The 16,440-nt window shown below is 43.3% G+C and overlaps 1 protein-coding gene across 7 annotated transcripts in view; it reads right to left on the bottom strand.

Moving 5' to 3' along the window:
* Positions 1-16,440, bottom strand: part of LOC110309491 (protein NDRG3) — a 64,960-nt gene that overhangs the window by 19,017 nt on the left and 29,503 nt on the right. For 3 of the 7 annotated variants that reach the window (XM_021182192.2, XM_021182218.3, XM_021182202.3), the window contains exons 3-5: positions 11,046-11,081; positions 3,771-3,876; positions 1,889-2,009 (exon numbers count right to left, since the gene is read on the bottom strand). In XM_021182192.2, the coding sequence (XP_021037851.1) occupies positions 1,889-2,009; positions 3,771-3,876; positions 11,046-11,081 (263 nt within the window). Of the gene's footprint in view, positions 1-1,888; positions 2,010-3,770; positions 3,877-6,992; positions 7,139-11,045; positions 11,082-16,440 lie in introns of those variants that run through there. The other 4 variants (XM_021182226.3, XM_085832803.1, XM_085832788.1 and 1 more) reach the window with 2 other exon arrangements.

Raw genomic sequence — 16,440 nt, 5'->3', positions numbered from 1 at the left:
TCCACACCCTTAACATTCACTTCCAGACTCAGGATTGTCCAGCAGTCTGCCAGTCATATTTAGGCAGTTAACTGTAACAAGGAAACAACGCTTTCCTGGGCCTATGCATCACTGTAAGACTCAGGATCCTCAGAATAAATGCCCATTTATTTCACTTAGGCCTAATATGTTTATTCTATGAACTACTTATTTATAATATGAACTGATTCTAAAATGGTCAGGCAAGCCCAGAACTGACCCAGAGATGGGAAATTAAGGACAAAGTCACAGATGACAGATCAGAAAGAGAGAGGGTATTTTACAACGGGACTCTGTGTGTGTGTGTGTGTGTGTGTGTGTTAAACAGTCTCCCTTGATTGGTGGCCTCTGCTCCGCAGCCCCCAGGGACATCTGCTGCACTGTAAGGAGTGGAGTGGCCTCACACCATTACGCACAAGTGAGAAAACAGTCTTGATGGACAGCACCTGACAAATGACAACTGTATCTGAGGCACAACAGCGTGAACAGAGACAACTAGGATTCTGTGTGACAAGATGTCTTGGGCTATTTCCCTGCACAGTGACTAAGAATCCCACAGGCCTGTTGGATCGAGTGAGCTAACACACAAAGCATTGAATAGTGTGTGGCAGGGCCTGGGTCCCGTGCAGGTGCAGACTCTCCCTTGTCTGGATGCTCATTCTACTGGTTCCCTCCTCCCCAAAAGCTCTCATTGGCACCCTGGGGACACTTGGGAGCCTGTGACTGGCAGGCAGAGCAAGTTTAAGATGATGTTGAATGTCAAGGTCAGTCAGGTGGTGCCCTTGCCCATCAATGTGGCTTCAGAACAAATGGTTCCCCAGGCGTCCAAAATCCATCCCTAGGGGGAACTCAGATGGGAAGGCCCTCCCAGAGCAGGGTCAAAGGAGTCTGGGCTCAGCCTATGTATTTGGTGATTTAGGAAGAGACATAAAATGAGAAAAAGAATGAGTCAGGGGACAGAAGAGGGAGAAGTGGGTGGTCTAGACACATGACATGTACCTACAAGGACACAGGTCCTGGCCATGAAGAGGCTTCCTGGGTATGTGAAAACACCCAGGAGCCATCAACACACAAGCTTCTGAGACCAAGGGCACAAAGACAGGCAAGCACCACCACCCGTGGGTGTGAAGCCATGGCAGGGAGGGGAATGAAGCCTACAGCTTCTTACAGCCCATTTGAAGTGGAAACTTCTGGTTTGTTTGGAAAGTCAGTTATGTCAAATGATGTTTGTCTGGGGCATACAGGTTAAAGGATGTCTTGCTAAAGCAGACACAGGAAAGAATATTTTCCTGAAGTAGACACAGGTGAAAGGATGTTTTGATATATAGCAAACATGTGGAAGGACCTATGATGAAGAAATATAAACACGACCCCACAAGCATTGAGTATTGGTTTGCACCGCCTAAATATTCTTTGCTAACAACACACATGTATTGGTTTGCCATACTAGCCTTGTTGAGCTCCACTAGTGGTGACCCCAGAAAGAAACATGGCCAAGCTAATGAGGTTCCCTCTGGCAGCTTGCAGCTTCAGTGGCCTTGCCTCAGGCAGGTTGGTGAGCCTTTCGTTTTCTTCAGGATTGATCTGCAGCTGCTGGTTTATGCCTGGTCTATGCCTGCCTAGAGAACCTGTCTGCAGCTGCTAAGTCTTATTTGATGTTTGCTATGGGACTGAACTGCTGCCCAAGAAGATTGCTGACCAGGTCCACTTCCCCCGTATCCTAATAACGTTTCTCTTTCACTACCACTACCTTCTAGCAGAGAAGAGGTTGAACCTTTATTAAAAGTAGGTTGCACAAAATTCGTGCCTACACCACTATTGTTCTTTAGCCTGCGTGGCCCCCACAGAGCTTCCCTGTGGCCTTACTTACCCTGTGGGGAAGGAGGGTGCTGCTTCTTGTTGGCCCGGAGCATCCACGTGACAGACAGCAAAGTGCTGGGTGATCTCTTGCATATCCTCAAAGTTGAAGAACGTGTTGAAGCAGGATTTATCTATGAGATAAGGATGCCAGTGGGTCAAGTTCCCCAGCTGTCCCTGCTTCCCCTGAGCCCTGCAAAGCTGACCAGGGTTCTCTCAGTCCCTTCTCCTCCACAGTCCACTCCAGTGAGGGTCTTCACATAGCCTGTGCCTCAAGCTGCCCAAGGAGGACTCCATAGGAGGCACCTCACTGACTGGAGGACAACTGGTTCTCAATTCTGTGAGATGGGTTCAGAGCAGAAAGCATCTTGTGGATTTCTGCTGGGTTTCCTGGTGGTGCACAAAATAATCTTCTACCCACAATGCTGTCTGCTATGCACCTTGTCCCCTACCTGATGAGGAAGGACACTGACCTTCCTGGCCCTGGCTAGGCTTATCTTCAGCTGCTGACATCCACCACATGTGGCTTTCTATGGTCAGAGCTGCTGTGTACATGGAGGAGATGCTGCCTTGTTGTTTACCCTCTTAGCATAGGGCCTTCCTCACTTCTCAGCCCTGGGCTGTCAACTGAACACTCTAAAAGCCAGGGTAGCACGAAGGAGACATGTTGGCAGAGTCTGTGTACCTGTAGTCAGAACCTACACTGGGGATATTCCAAATGCTGGCTTTACACTCTCCCTGGCTTAGAGGCTAATCTCACTCCAAATGTTTTTCTGCAATGCTTTTTAATAGAAGTGTAAAAGATTTTTTTTTTTCTTTTGGAAAATCTGAATACAAATAATGAGAAATCTTCTGGTGGAAATAAGATTTGAGTAAGAAATTCATTTGTAGCTCACATACACCTAATATAGATTGCCTCATGATTATTGTATGCAAGATTTTTAGTGCACCTGTGTGTTGCGTGTGACTTGTTACATGAAATCAGGCACGGACATTTCTACTTGCAACATCACAGCAGAACTGAAACAGCGTTGGATTTTGTAGTATTGTTGCATTTGCGTTTGGATGATAGGGATGCTAAAACTATACGAAGATGAAGCACCTATTTATAGAATCTGGTGATAGGCTGCATGCAGAAAGAAAACTGTTAGTAATTCAGTGAGTTTCTTACAACAAAATTTTCTACCCTCAAACATATAAATAAAACCAAACAACAACAACAAAAATCATTGCTGAGGCTGTGTAGCTCAGTAGTAGAGCACTTCCTTCGCCTGAGTGTGGCCCAGCATCCCTACCAGGACCACCACAACAAAACCAGGAAACGACTTGGCTCCACTTTCTTAATAGCTGACAGATTTATCTTTCACCCTTAAGCAGACATAGTAGAATGGTATTTATTTATAGGTATTAAATGGTATTTAATTTATAGAATCTGGTGATTCTATATTATTTATTTATAGGTATTTATTTATAGGTATTAATACATAGGCCTAAAATTCCCCAAACACACTGCCCTACATACTACCTTAGAATATTAACCCTGCATGTAACAATAGAGATGGAGTGTTAAGAAAGAAGACTATCTCTGCTCTATTAAAATACCATTGTTTGGGTTTGGAGAGATGGCTTGATGGTTAAGAGCATTTGCTGATCTTACTGAAGACCAGGGTTTAGTTCGTAGCACCCACATGGTGGCTCAGAACCATCTGTAACTGAAGTTCCAGGTGATCTGATGCCCCTTTCTGACATCCACAGGCATCAAGCACACACATCGTACACATACATACATGTAGTACAAGCACGCAAAAACATAAAGTTTGTTTTAAATGAAATACTGTTTCCTTAATATATAAAGATTATGCATTATGATAAAATGCTGTAAATCAAATACATACGGTTGAGCCCAATGTCATGGTATGTCAGGATAACAGGTCTGTTTCCTTTTGGTAAGCCTCTTATGGTGACGTGGACCATACCATGCGGTGTTTCAATGTCATGTTCCTGCAGTAAGACAATGTAAAAAAAACCTCAGGCAGGCTTAATGAACTATAAATCCACCAGAAAGATGCAGTGCTATTGACACTATTTGAGCATTCTAATTCTACTAACCAAATTGATAAATAAATACACAGAAGAAAATCCCTTGTTGTCCTCAAAACTTAGTTTCAGGAGTCTAGGAAATCAAAAAATTTTTGATAATAAATTTGTAATTGGGTATGAAAAGGAGATCACCAAGCTGGATAAAGAGCCAGGAAATATTTTGGGAAAGAACACATAGGGAAACTTTACATGTGAAACTGTTCCTCCATACACAGGCCAGAAGCTTCAAAGACCTTGATAATTTTGGTAATACTGAAAGGCATATTGGTGTAGAATCTCTCTCCTTTCTTGCCTGTGTCTCACACCATCTGTCCCTTACAGGAGCAATCCTTGGCTGTCACAGTCATAGAATACATTCATAGAATAAACCCTTTGGGCCACGCTTCCTAGAGGCAGGAAGGTATCTGGTCGTGTGGCCTCAGCATCTCTCTAGGAATTGTGTTTGAGACTGAGAGATCACATCTGTGCCTTGGGGCTTCTCCTGAAACTGGAGTAACCCTGGCAGCTCTAACTCCTGGTCCTCGGTGTGTGTGCTCTCAAGTCCCGAGACATCCCGGGCTGCTCCCGGTTTAAGGGTGCACACAGCCCATGAGACATGAACTGAAGCAAGGTTAAGTTGGGAAGCAGTCAGAGTAGAGCTCAGCTCAGAGAACTGAGTAAAAGCCAGAAAGGTTTGCAACTGGTAGTGTTGGAGATTTATTCTAGTCCTCTCCAACTTATATGGTGCTAAAAAAAAAAAAAAATCGCATCTATCCTCATGGATTTCTTAAGTCGCCATCTGTCTCAAAGTTTCACATGGATAAGAAAGGCTTAATTGTGCCAATTGGAATCTCAACAAATGCAATGGGCTTCCAGTATAATTTTCTTAATAGTGATCCTCATTATAACTTTGGTTTCCCTTATGTGGAAAAGACAATTTCTGCTTAATAGGACGTCGGTATATCTCAAATCCTAGGCTCCAGGCCAGAGCAGAGAGAGAGCTTTACTGATTCACGGTACACATGCTTCTCTATTTAATATTCTTGGTTACTGATTTTGCCTATCAAAGCCCACTAAGTGGCTTAAATAAAGGAAGGCAAAACGTAGACTAGACTCGGGTATTAGGAACTGTTTATGAGATGAAGCACAGGGTTTGGATAGAAAGAATATATAGGAGTAAATCCATCAGTGCATGGGCATGTAGAGCCTTGCTAGACTCACTGAGGTGATCTGCACGTGTGTGTGGCTGTGTGCGACGCACACATGCACACCAAGTTAATAATTTACTAAATACCGACCGACCGAGTGAACCTGACTATATGCTTCTCTGACCTGAGCTCTCTGAGGCTAACAGAGCAGGCCAGAGAGATGTGATTTCTGCCTTAGAAATACTGTATTTGTATCAGAGCACCAACCAGTGGGATAAAAACTCAACTAACACATAATAACAACTTATGACAAACACAGTACTGTCCTAAAAAAATTAAGAAAACCATCAGGAAAGTACAAACGGAATCACACAAAATGCAATTTGATACAACAAGAATGTAGAAAAGAACACACACACACATATCCTCTTGGCAGACCTGTTATCTGGAACAACTGCTCTGGAGGAGAGTCTGGAAATTTCTACATTAAGAAGGGCCTCCCTGGGGTTGGGAACTTAGCTCAGTGGTAGAGCACTTGTCTAGCAAGCGCAAAGCCCCGTGTTTGGTCCTCAGCTCTGAAGGAAAAAACAAAAAAAGAAGGGCCTACCTACTGTACCTTGGAAGGTGTGTATGTGTTTCAAAAATGTATTTCATATGTGTCCCTGGTCACAATATTTCCTTTTAGGTGTACCTAAAGAAACTCTCAAACATGGATATACACACACACACACACACACACACACACACACATACACACACACACACACAAAATGATCAGTCATGTTTATTTTTTTTAAACCCAGAACCCATAGATAGGGAAATGAATAAATGAATTATGATTTATATAATGAAATGAAAATAAGTAAACTAATAGTACAAGCATTAACTACAAAAAAGTCTTAAAAATGCAGTGCTCAGACAGAACAGATGCAGAAGACGGTGTGTACAATAAATCAGCGATACTAACAGTCCACAGTACACCACAAATTGTATGTGCTTATGACAGGAAGAAAAGCGGCGCCTCCCAACCCTAGGGTTCTGTTTCCTTGAGGAACAGAATGGATTCTGAAACAGAACTCAAGGGGACCAGTATCTCATCTCTATATTCGGTTTATTGAGAGAAAAATATAAGACTGAATAAGAATACTGGGAGGGAAGAATAAGTCTTCTTATTTGGTTGACATCATAGTTTAAAAGTAAGGTCCCTTAAATCTGTCACTATGACTGTCTATTAGTAGACCTTTCCTTCTGCCTCACTCAAACCTTTAATAAAATCTGAGTAAAAAGTCCACTTGGGCCTCAGATAAGCCACTGCATGAGACACAAGAAAACACTCGATTATAACGTGGCCTCAACACAGAAGTCTCCCAATCCGTAGCCAGGCAGTCAGCAGTAGTGTGTGTAAAGGGATGGCCAATGAGCTGAGAAAGGACGATAGAACAATGATAAAAATGGAGCTGTCCCTAGGCATGGTGGTGCATGTCTTTAATCCCAGGACTTGGGATGCAGGGGCACATGAATCTCTGTGAGTTCAAGGCCAGACTGATCTACAAACGAGTCTAGGACAGCCAGTGTTACAAAGAAGAAACCCTGTCCTGAAAAACATGAAAGAAAAAATGGAGGTGCCCAAGATGAAATTTTAAAAACCCTTTAAAGTAGGTAGGGAACTGGGGCAAAGTAACTGCTTTGTCATCATTCACAATGTGCATAAAATTCAGAGTCAAAATAGGGCCCTCAACAAAATCTCGTCCTTTCCAGGGAGAGCTCAGTCCCTACCTCCCCCATAATGTGCTCTGTGTTGTTACTGTTTTGGAGTTCCTCTTCCTTTGGAAAGAATGTGACTGTAAACAGCCTGAGAGGAAAAGCAAGAGAAAGATGGAAGGCACTAACCTCCATGGGGATTTGTGAATAAATCTCCATTGCAAACTAGGGGGAGAGGCGCAGAGACACCACGATGGAATGATTTTTCGATTCTGTCGCCTTCCTGCTCCAGTCAACCCTCATCTGTCTCACTGGCTCTTTCTTTCTCTAGGGACTGCCACACCAGCATTCTAGAATGTGACCCACAATGGCACCCTGTGCTCAGAGGGCAGAACTCAGAGTGACTTCTCACAGGCTCTGGTGTCATCTCTGCGGTTGTTTATGTTAGAAACACACTGCATAACACTCCAGGCTTATGAAACAACCTAAGCTCATACAGCTCGCTGACATCTCCATCTATCCTGACTGCCGAGCCCTGTCAACCAAAGATGGCATCATAATCAGGGAGCTCTTAATAATCTGAGTTAGGATGGTACTGATTTGGATAATCAGCAGCTTTGGACTTTCTCATGTCCTTTCCCTTTACCTAAATGTGCTGTCACCGTATCACTGGCCCTTTGTCTCTGAGACCAGTTAATTATCATCATTTAATGCCTGCCACTATTTCTTCTCCATTCTAGCAACTTTTTTTGTTGTTGGTGGTGGTGTTTTGGTTTGGTTTTTTTTTTTTGAGACAGGGTTTCTCTGTGTAGCCCTGGCTGTCCTGGAACTCACTCTGTAGACCAGGCTGGCCTCGAACTCAGAAATCTGCCTGCCTCTGCCTCCCGAGTGCAGTTTTTATTTTAACACTGAGAACCCACGTATCCAAAACTAGTGACAAACACTTGACAGTCACAAGTACCTTCCATCATTTTATTTCTATCTGACCTAAACTAGAGTTGTACCTCACAATGCCAGAAGATAATGAGGCTTCACTCAAAGTATCGACACTTTCGGGTAGGCTCTCTTTTTTTTAATAACGCAAGGTGAATTATTTTTAGCAGCACTAGAAGGAAAGAAATCAAAACCACTGTACATCTACACTGGTGAAAATTAGGTTTAATCTGATACATTCCAAAAGAAAATATGTCATATGAAGGTTCCAAAGACAGGCACACCTTAGTATAATAGCACGAGACTTCATAATAGAAAGAAAAGCTGGAATAGAGTTTTTTGTTGTTGACATTCAGGGCTGGGGAGAGCTCTCACTGTATGACATCATAGCTCCGATTTATAACAACAACAACAATAGTAGTTGTTGTTGTTATTGTTGGATGTGTGCATTCCACCGTGTACGTGTGGAAATCAAAGGACAGACACTAAGGAGTTGATTCGCTCCTTCCACCTTGCTGAAGCATGTTTTTTCTTGTTTTTGCCATACTGTATACTCTAGGCTAACTAGACTGTGGGCTTTCAGGAGAGACTCCCATCTCTGCCTCCTATCTCACTATAGGAGTGATGGGATTATAGACACATACCACTGCATCTAGGCTTTCTAAAACTTCTATTATATCTATTTATTTACTGCAGTGCAATGGATATGCCATAGAAGTTAGAAGACAACCTGTGAGAGTTTGGTCTCTCCTGCTCTCTTGTGAGTTCTGGGAATCAAACTCAGGTTGTCAGCTTTGGCAGCAAGCACCTTTATCTGCTAAGCTGACTGCTTATGGTTTTTTTTTTTTTTAATTAGGTATTTATTTCATTTACATTTCCAATGCTATCCCAAAAGTCCCCCCCACGCACCCACTCCCCCTTCTTAGCCCTGGCGTTCCCCTGTACTGAGGCATATAAAGTTTGCATGACCAATGGGCCTCTCTTTCCACTAATGGCCAACTAGGCCATCTTCTGATACATATGCAGCTAGAGACACGGGCTCTGGGGGGTACTGGTTAATTCATATTGTTGTTCCACCTATAGGGTTGCAGAAACCTTTAGCTCCTTGGTTACTTTCTCTAGCTCCTCCATTGGAGGCCCCTTTTTTTTTTTTTTCTTTTTAAATTTATATGAGCACATTGTAGCTGTCTTTAGACTTACCAGAAGAGGGCAGATCTCATTACAGATGACTGTGAACTACCATGTGTTTGCTGGCTTAACCGCTGAGCCATCTCTCTAGTCCCTCCATGTGGCTTTTTTAAAAAAGAGGCTTTTTGAGATTGAACTCAGGTTATCAGGCTTATGCAGTCAGCTTTTACCCACTGAAACCTCCCATTGGTCCCTTGCTCGAGTATTACTGTGAGTACCTTGCACTCCTGTGCGTACACCACAGCATGCATGTGAAGGTCAGAGGACAGATTTATGGAGTTGGTCTTTTCCTGTATCTTATGCAGGTTCCAGGGACTGAACTTGGATTATAAGGCTTACATTGTAAGTCACTTTATCCACTGGGCCATTTTACTGGCCCTTATTAGACTAATTTTAAGCCTTAATATTAAATTTAATTTCACTTAAGTCTATACTTATACTTAGATATGAAAAAAGGATACTTGCCTAGCATGAGCAAGGCCCTGGACACACACACAAGCAAGCAAGCACACATGCACACACACTCACACAGTAAAGCAGAAAAAACAGATGGTTTGAATTTACTAACGTCTTGGAAGCTGACGAAAGCAAGTGCTTTCAGAGAGGAGTGCATGTATCCTATTTCTAACACGCCTTCCAATGAGTCCTCCTGTCGCTCTATCTCAATGATCTCCTTCTTGGTAGATTATGTCAAAAACAATCAACTCCAACTGATCCTACTAGGACCCAAACCATAGCTAACACCAGATTAAATTAAAAACAACTAAACTCAATCTTGACTGCCCCACTGTCACAGAGTATCAACTGTTCTAAAGACTTTAAATCTGAGTGAATGACTGCCAAGCACAGTGGGCCGATTCTGTCATAAATAACCAGCTGGAACTGGGACTCAAGGACAACACCGCCAGCCTGCTCATGCATAGCAAGCCTCATCTAACCTGCCAACTAACCTCAGCTTTCAGGACAAGTGGATTACTGAAATGCTAGTTCTAGATTTATCCAGGAAGAAATAAGTAATGGATTCAGGAGGAGTCAGTTTCTCTGTCCCAATCTTTTAGTGTCCTCACTCAGATATTAAGAACAATGAAAACCTACAATGTTGCTTTGCTTCTCTAAAACATACATTTCAAAGATCACACCCAAAAGATAATCTATCATAGGGGACCAATAATTGTGATGGAACTGGATTGCCAATAAAAAAGCGTTTTTTGTTTTGTTTTGTTTTAATTTCTCTACACAAAGATTGAATAGGCTGGATTTGCCCTTGATGCTAACACTATAAAGACTGTACTTAACATGAAGTGCATAACTGGAAGCAATTGTTTCCTGATGGACATGCAAAAAGGCTGAACACTGGCGACAAGGTGTACAGTTTGAAGAGCTGTCTGTCCTTCCTGCCAGTACCCTTTAAGTCAACTTCATGTTGTAGCTATGGCATCCATCCCAGAGTGAGAGAGTCAGGCTGTGGAGGCTTGTAAGGCTCCCTATATATCTGTGTGTTCCTTTCTTAGATTTCTTCCAGGGCTAGTTAGCAGATAAAGTAGGTGGGTGGAGAATGGCTGGCTCATTTTACTGATTTTCTAATTGGCAACACTAGATTATAAAGAACAGTACCATGTGGGAAAATACTGAGCCAGGATAAAATTTGCATTTCCAAACATAAAGCCAAGAAAAATCTTCATTTTGTATTAATAATAATTTAATCTTTGGTTTTAGGAAACAATTTTGCTTTTAAGATGTCTCTTCTGTAAACTTCCGGCCATTTGTTTCACCTGAGTCTAGTGACAGCCTTCATTTGTCCACGGTGACAAATGAGGTCTCTGCTATCATCCAAGGAACAGAGATCTCAATCACAAAGACACAGCTCAACTCAGTAAACTACAGTCCTTAGACAGGTTCCTAGAAGACGCCTGTAAGCCCAGAACTCAGGAGGTTGAAGCAGGAGGCACTGTCATGAGTCCAAGGTCAGCCTGGTCTACAGTCCCTGCTTGAACAAAACAAAACAAAACAAAATACAAACAGCAGCAATACAAGATCCACTTCTCTACGACCAGCAGCACAGGGAGGGAGGCACTGTAGGGATCCTGTACAGAGCTTCTCTGGTGCTTGTACAGTCCTTACCTGACAGTCAAAGTCCTGGAAGTTTCGTGTGCCATTCTGTCAATAGAAGGCAGAAAACACAGTCAGTTTTCCCAAATGTGCAGTAAGCTTAGTTCACAGTGAAAGCAGTGCACGTGTAGCCTCCTGGTTGTTACAAACTACAATGATTCGCACTGAAAGGCTTGGCGAGGGAGTGGGGGTTTGATATGCTTCTGCAGGCTATATCTTCAGAGGTGAGAGTAACATGAGATAAAGTCTCGTTACCCAGCAAATCTTGTTGTGCCATGCCTTCTGTGGAAAGAAAGCACTAGCGTGTAGGCACACAGTGAAACATGAACCTAAACATGAGCTCTAAAGCTCACCCTCAACACACAGGAGAAGCAGAAACCTGGAAGGGGAGATATTGGAGGCCACCCTGAGGGGGATGGAGGACAGAAAAATGGTTTCCAGATCCACAAATTAAAGAAACTAAGAAGACAAGCCAGGAAATGAAAACTTCAAATCTAAGTTTTGTTAGATTTCTTAAGAAAAGCAATGTTGGGGGGGGGGGGATGGCTTCCCAGTTAAGAGTGAACACTGTGCCGGGCATATCTTTAACCCCAGTCCTTGAGGCAGAGGCAGGTGGATCTCTTAGTTTGAGGCCAGCCTGGTCTACAGAGTGAGTTCCGGGACAGGGAGGGGTAGAGAGAGAAACCCTGTCTCAAAAACAAAAGAGTGCACACTGCTCTTGCTGAGGACATGAGTTCAGTTCTGTCACTCATGTGGGGCAGCTCACAACTACTTGTAACTCCTGTTCCAGGGAATCTAAAACCTTTGGCTCCTGCAGGCACCACACACACACACACACACACACACACACACACACGCACGCACACACACCACGTATATAAATAAAAATAGCAAATCTCTTAATAAAAAAAAAAAAAAGAGGGCTGGTGAGATGGCTCAGTGGGTAAGAGCACCCGACTGCTCTTCCGAAGGTCCAGAGTTCAAATCCCAGCAACCACATGGTGGCTCACAACCATCCGTAACGAGATCTGGCGCCCTCTTCTGGAGTGTCTGAAGACAGCGACAGTGTACTTACATATAATAATAAATAAATTAAAAAAAAAAAAAAGAAAGAAAGAAAGAAAAGGAAAAGCAATGTTGCAGGCTGGAGAGATGCTTGAACAGTTAAAAGCACGTGCTGCCTTGCAGAGGGTCCAGGTTAGGTGGCTCACATCCACCTGTAAGTCCAGTTCCAAGGGGTCTGATACCTTCTTCTGGCCTCTGTAGGCATTTACACATATATAAAAACGCTTACACAGATAGACATAAATTTAAAAATCAATGGCATTTGTTTACCTGAAAATCAATGTTTCTGAAGGAAAGAAAAACTGAACATAATTCTTAATAGGCTGGCATATTAATTATATCCTACAAAATAGTCAGGAAGAAAAAGGAGGGAAGGTCACTGCATCATTTAAGAAGTACACCATAAGCCGGGTGTGGTGGCACACGCCTTTAATCCCAGCACTCGGGAGGCAGAGGCAGGCGGATTTCTGAGTTCAAGGCCAGCCTGGTCTACAAAGTGAGTTCCAGGACAGCCAGGGCTATACAGAGAAACCCTGTCTCGAAAAACCAAAAAAAAAAAAAAAAAAAAAAAGAAGTACACCATATCTAAAAGTTCCAAACAAAACTCACCAAGCTTCTCAATGGATTATAGGATGGTGATTCTTGAGGGAATCAGTGGAGTGAGTAAGAGGCATCTTGGCAGTGTTTAAGGTGACAGGGTTGGGTGAGGGAAAAGGACTGAAGCCCTGAGGGCCAGCAGGAAGAATGGAAACAGGCAGCCTCAGGAAAGAGGAGGTTGAGAGGATGCCCCAGAATGCACCAGAGACCTGGGAGGTGAGAGACTCCCAGAACCCAAAGGGAGGGACCTTAGATGAAATGTCAGACAGTAGGGAGAGGGAACTTATAGAGCCCACCTCCACCAGGAAGACAGGACATCAAGTGAGGGATGGGGTTGCCACCCCACAGTCACATCTCTGACCCATAATTTTTCCTGTCTGAAAGAATTACAGGGATGGAAATGGAGAGGAGCCTGAGGAAAAGAAGGTCCAGTGACAGGTCCAAAGTGGGATTCAGCTCAAGAGGAGGTCCCAAGGCCTGACACTATTGCTGAGGCTATGGAGCACTCACAAAAAGGGACCTAGCATCTCTACCCTCCGAAAGACCCAACAAGCAGCTAAGAGAGTCAAATGCAGATATTTACACCCAACCAATGGACAGAAGCAGCTGACCCCTATTTTGTTGAATTAGGGAAGGCTGAAAGAAGCTGAGGAGAAGGGTGATCCTGTAGGAGGACCAGCAGTCTTAATTAAGCTGAACCCCTGAGATCTTTCAAACACTGGACCACCAAACATGCAGCACACACCAGCTGATATGAGGCCCCCAGCACACATACAGTAGAGGACTTCCAGGTCTGTGTTCATTCAGAGATGAAGCACCTAACCTTCAAGAGACTGGAGGCCCCAGGGAGTTTAGTGGGGTGGGGGGTGGGGGCATCCACATGGAGATAGGGTGGATTGGGGAGGAGATGTGGAATGTGGAGCAGATGGAGGGTGAATGGGGGGGGCAGGGAATGGAATATGGAGTGTAAAAATTAAAAATGAGTACAGAAAGAGGAACAGGTGATATATTTGGAAGAGAGAGAGAGAGAGAGAGAGAGAGAGAGAGAGAGAGAAACCCTTAAGACTTGATTTTTCATGAGGAACAAGCCATTCCCTGAAAAGCTCTCTTATTATTTAGACCGTTATATAATTGTACATGCATTCATCTTCCCAACAGCTTCCAGAAGGCATAGAGTTGCTAATAAACACCTTTCTCAACACTGCCCCTCTAGATATCTGATTGTTCAAGCTGGTTTTAGAAATAGTTCTTCTGTGAGCCAGAGGTATAGCTCCGCAGTAGTGCACGGGTCTTAGTACGTTCAAGGCCCTGGGTTCAATTCTCAACATTAAGAAAAAACATATCATTCTTCCCGATCCACCACTTACTCAGCTGTCAAGACAGCTGAGGCAAAGCCCCATGAGTACCCACACCAAGTGAAACAGACTCTCCTGCTCAGGAGAGGAGATGGAAACCAGGTGGAGTAACATGGAGCAGCGGTATCCAATAGAGTGAAGTAGCCATTAGTAACACGGACAATCCAAGCTGTACATATATGTGTGTGATCGTTTTTACATTGCTTTTAATTGTGTTTTGTAAGACAGGTTCTCACTATGTAGCCTTGAACTCACAGTCCTCTTGGCTCCTGAGTGCTGAGATTATAGGCGTATGCAGTACACCTTGCTATTAGGTTTAAAATTATTACAGAAACTTGTATATGACATTGATGATGTTCTGAAGGAATAAAGTTCTAGATAAGCAGCCTTGGGTTTTCTACAATGTACACAGGAAATCCACAACAGGTCAACCACTGGGAAACTGCAGATGCTAGTAATGATAAGAAGGATAGAGAAGGCTGGTTTTAGCATCATTCTTGACTCAAAGCTGATAAAATAGCTGAAGTCTTATAGAGTTACAGCATAGCTATGATAAACACACACACACACACACACACACACACACACAGGATAGCACACTCCAGAGAAGGCTGCCATAAGCAAAAGAGCATCATCCTGTTGACTGGCTCCTACTAGTCAGTCTCAGGGATATAGGTAAGAACTTCTTTAGAGAGGCCGTTGTACTGAATTTCTAGTAAGACTATCAAAAACCAAAGGAAGGGTCCTTGCATAGACTAAAGTGGATGGTTTCAGAAAGAATAAACGACCAGCAGGGAAGTTCTCTGATTTATATAATAAACAAGCCAATTTTTAAAAATTAAGCCAGGCCCACGCCTATAATCCTAACCCTTAGCTGAGGCAGGATTGCTGAGAGTTCAAGGCCAGTCTGGGTGGCACAGTGAGTTCCAGCCTAACCTGCCTAGGTTATGAAGCCTTGTCTCAAAAAAACAAAACAAAGATCAGAAGGAAAATATCTAACGTTAACTACCATCTGTCTCTGCATAGGGATTATGAGAGATCACGATTCCCTCAATGCTTCTCTACACTAAGCATGCATTTCCCTTTCGTAATTTACCACAAAAAGGACTTGTACAAAAAAAGCACAGACTTAAGATAGGCCATGTCGGTGTTCCTGGAGGTTCCTTTAGGGACTATTTGGAAAGTCACTCTAGCCTGATTGGGCTCTTCAGGAGCAGCTGTCACTGGTGCACATACTCTGCTTCCTGATGATCATGTGATAGCACCCACAAGGCCTTGTGTGAGGTCTGAGCCTCTGAGATGAACAGGCGAGAAATGCCAACAGTAGAAACAGGCAATTCCTTCCAGAAACGCCAGCTATCTTTTTTTGTTGAGAGTTAGCAAAAATCTTAATCAAATTATTAGATTCCCTCTCAAGATAAAGATCTTCTAAAGGGGAGCATGGCTGGGGGTGTAGCTCTGTGATACCAAGCTTGGGTAGTATGCCAAAATCCCTGGGTTCCATTCTTTTTTTTTTTTTTTTGATTTTTAATATTTTTATTACATATTTTCTCAATTACATTTCCAATGCTATCCCAAAAGTCCCCCATAGCGCCCCCCACTTCCCTACCCACCCATTCCCATTCTTTTGGCCCTGGCATTCCCCTATATTGGGGCATATAAAGTTTGCAAGTCTAATGGGCCTCTCTTTCCATTGATGGCCGACTAGGCCATCTTTCGATACATATGCAGCTAGAGACAAGAGCTCCGGGGTTCTGGTTAGTACATCGTGTTGTTCCAACAATAGGGTTGCAGATCCCTTTAGCTCCTTGGGTACTTTCTCTAGCTTCTCCACTGGGAGCCCTGTGATACATCCAATAGCTGACTGTGAACATCCACTCCTGTGTTTGCTAGGCCCCGGCATCGTCTCACAAGCCTGGGTTCCATTCTTAACACTGGGGCAAAGGACAAAACAATAAGGAACCTTCCAGAGAAAGAAAACCATGGTATCTCTCTTTTTTTTTTTTTTTGTTTTTTTTTTTTTTTTTTTGAGACAGGGTTTCTCTATGTAGCCCTGGCTGTCCTGGCGCTCACTCTGTAGACCAGGCTGGCCTCGAACTCAGAAATCCACCTGCCTCTGCCTCCCGAGTGCTGGGATTAAAGGCGTGCGCCACCAACGCCCGGCTTATGGTATCTCTCTTTAAAAAAAAATCCTTCCCAACAGAAAGTAAAATGAAAATGGGAGAGTAAGCGAGTAGATGGGTTACATAAGCTCAGAAAATACCCTATTTGTCTTTAATAACTGAATAAGACAATTAACATAAATTAATACTCAGTGTTGTTTGAAAGCTTTGACATAAAGCCCTGCTCCACAGCCTAGGCTGGCCTCAAATTCATGATTCTTCTTTAGC

This window comes from Mus caroli, unplaced genomic scaffold (assembly GCF_978045245.1).
Source record: "Mus caroli unplaced genomic scaffold, Mus_caroli_1 scaffold_2, whole genome shotgun sequence".
In the NCBI taxonomy this organism is placed as follows: Eukaryota; Metazoa; Chordata; class Mammalia; order Rodentia; family Muridae; genus Mus; species Mus caroli.
Note: the sequence above shows the minus strand (reverse complement) of the source record. Positions and strands in the feature narration are given on the sequence as shown.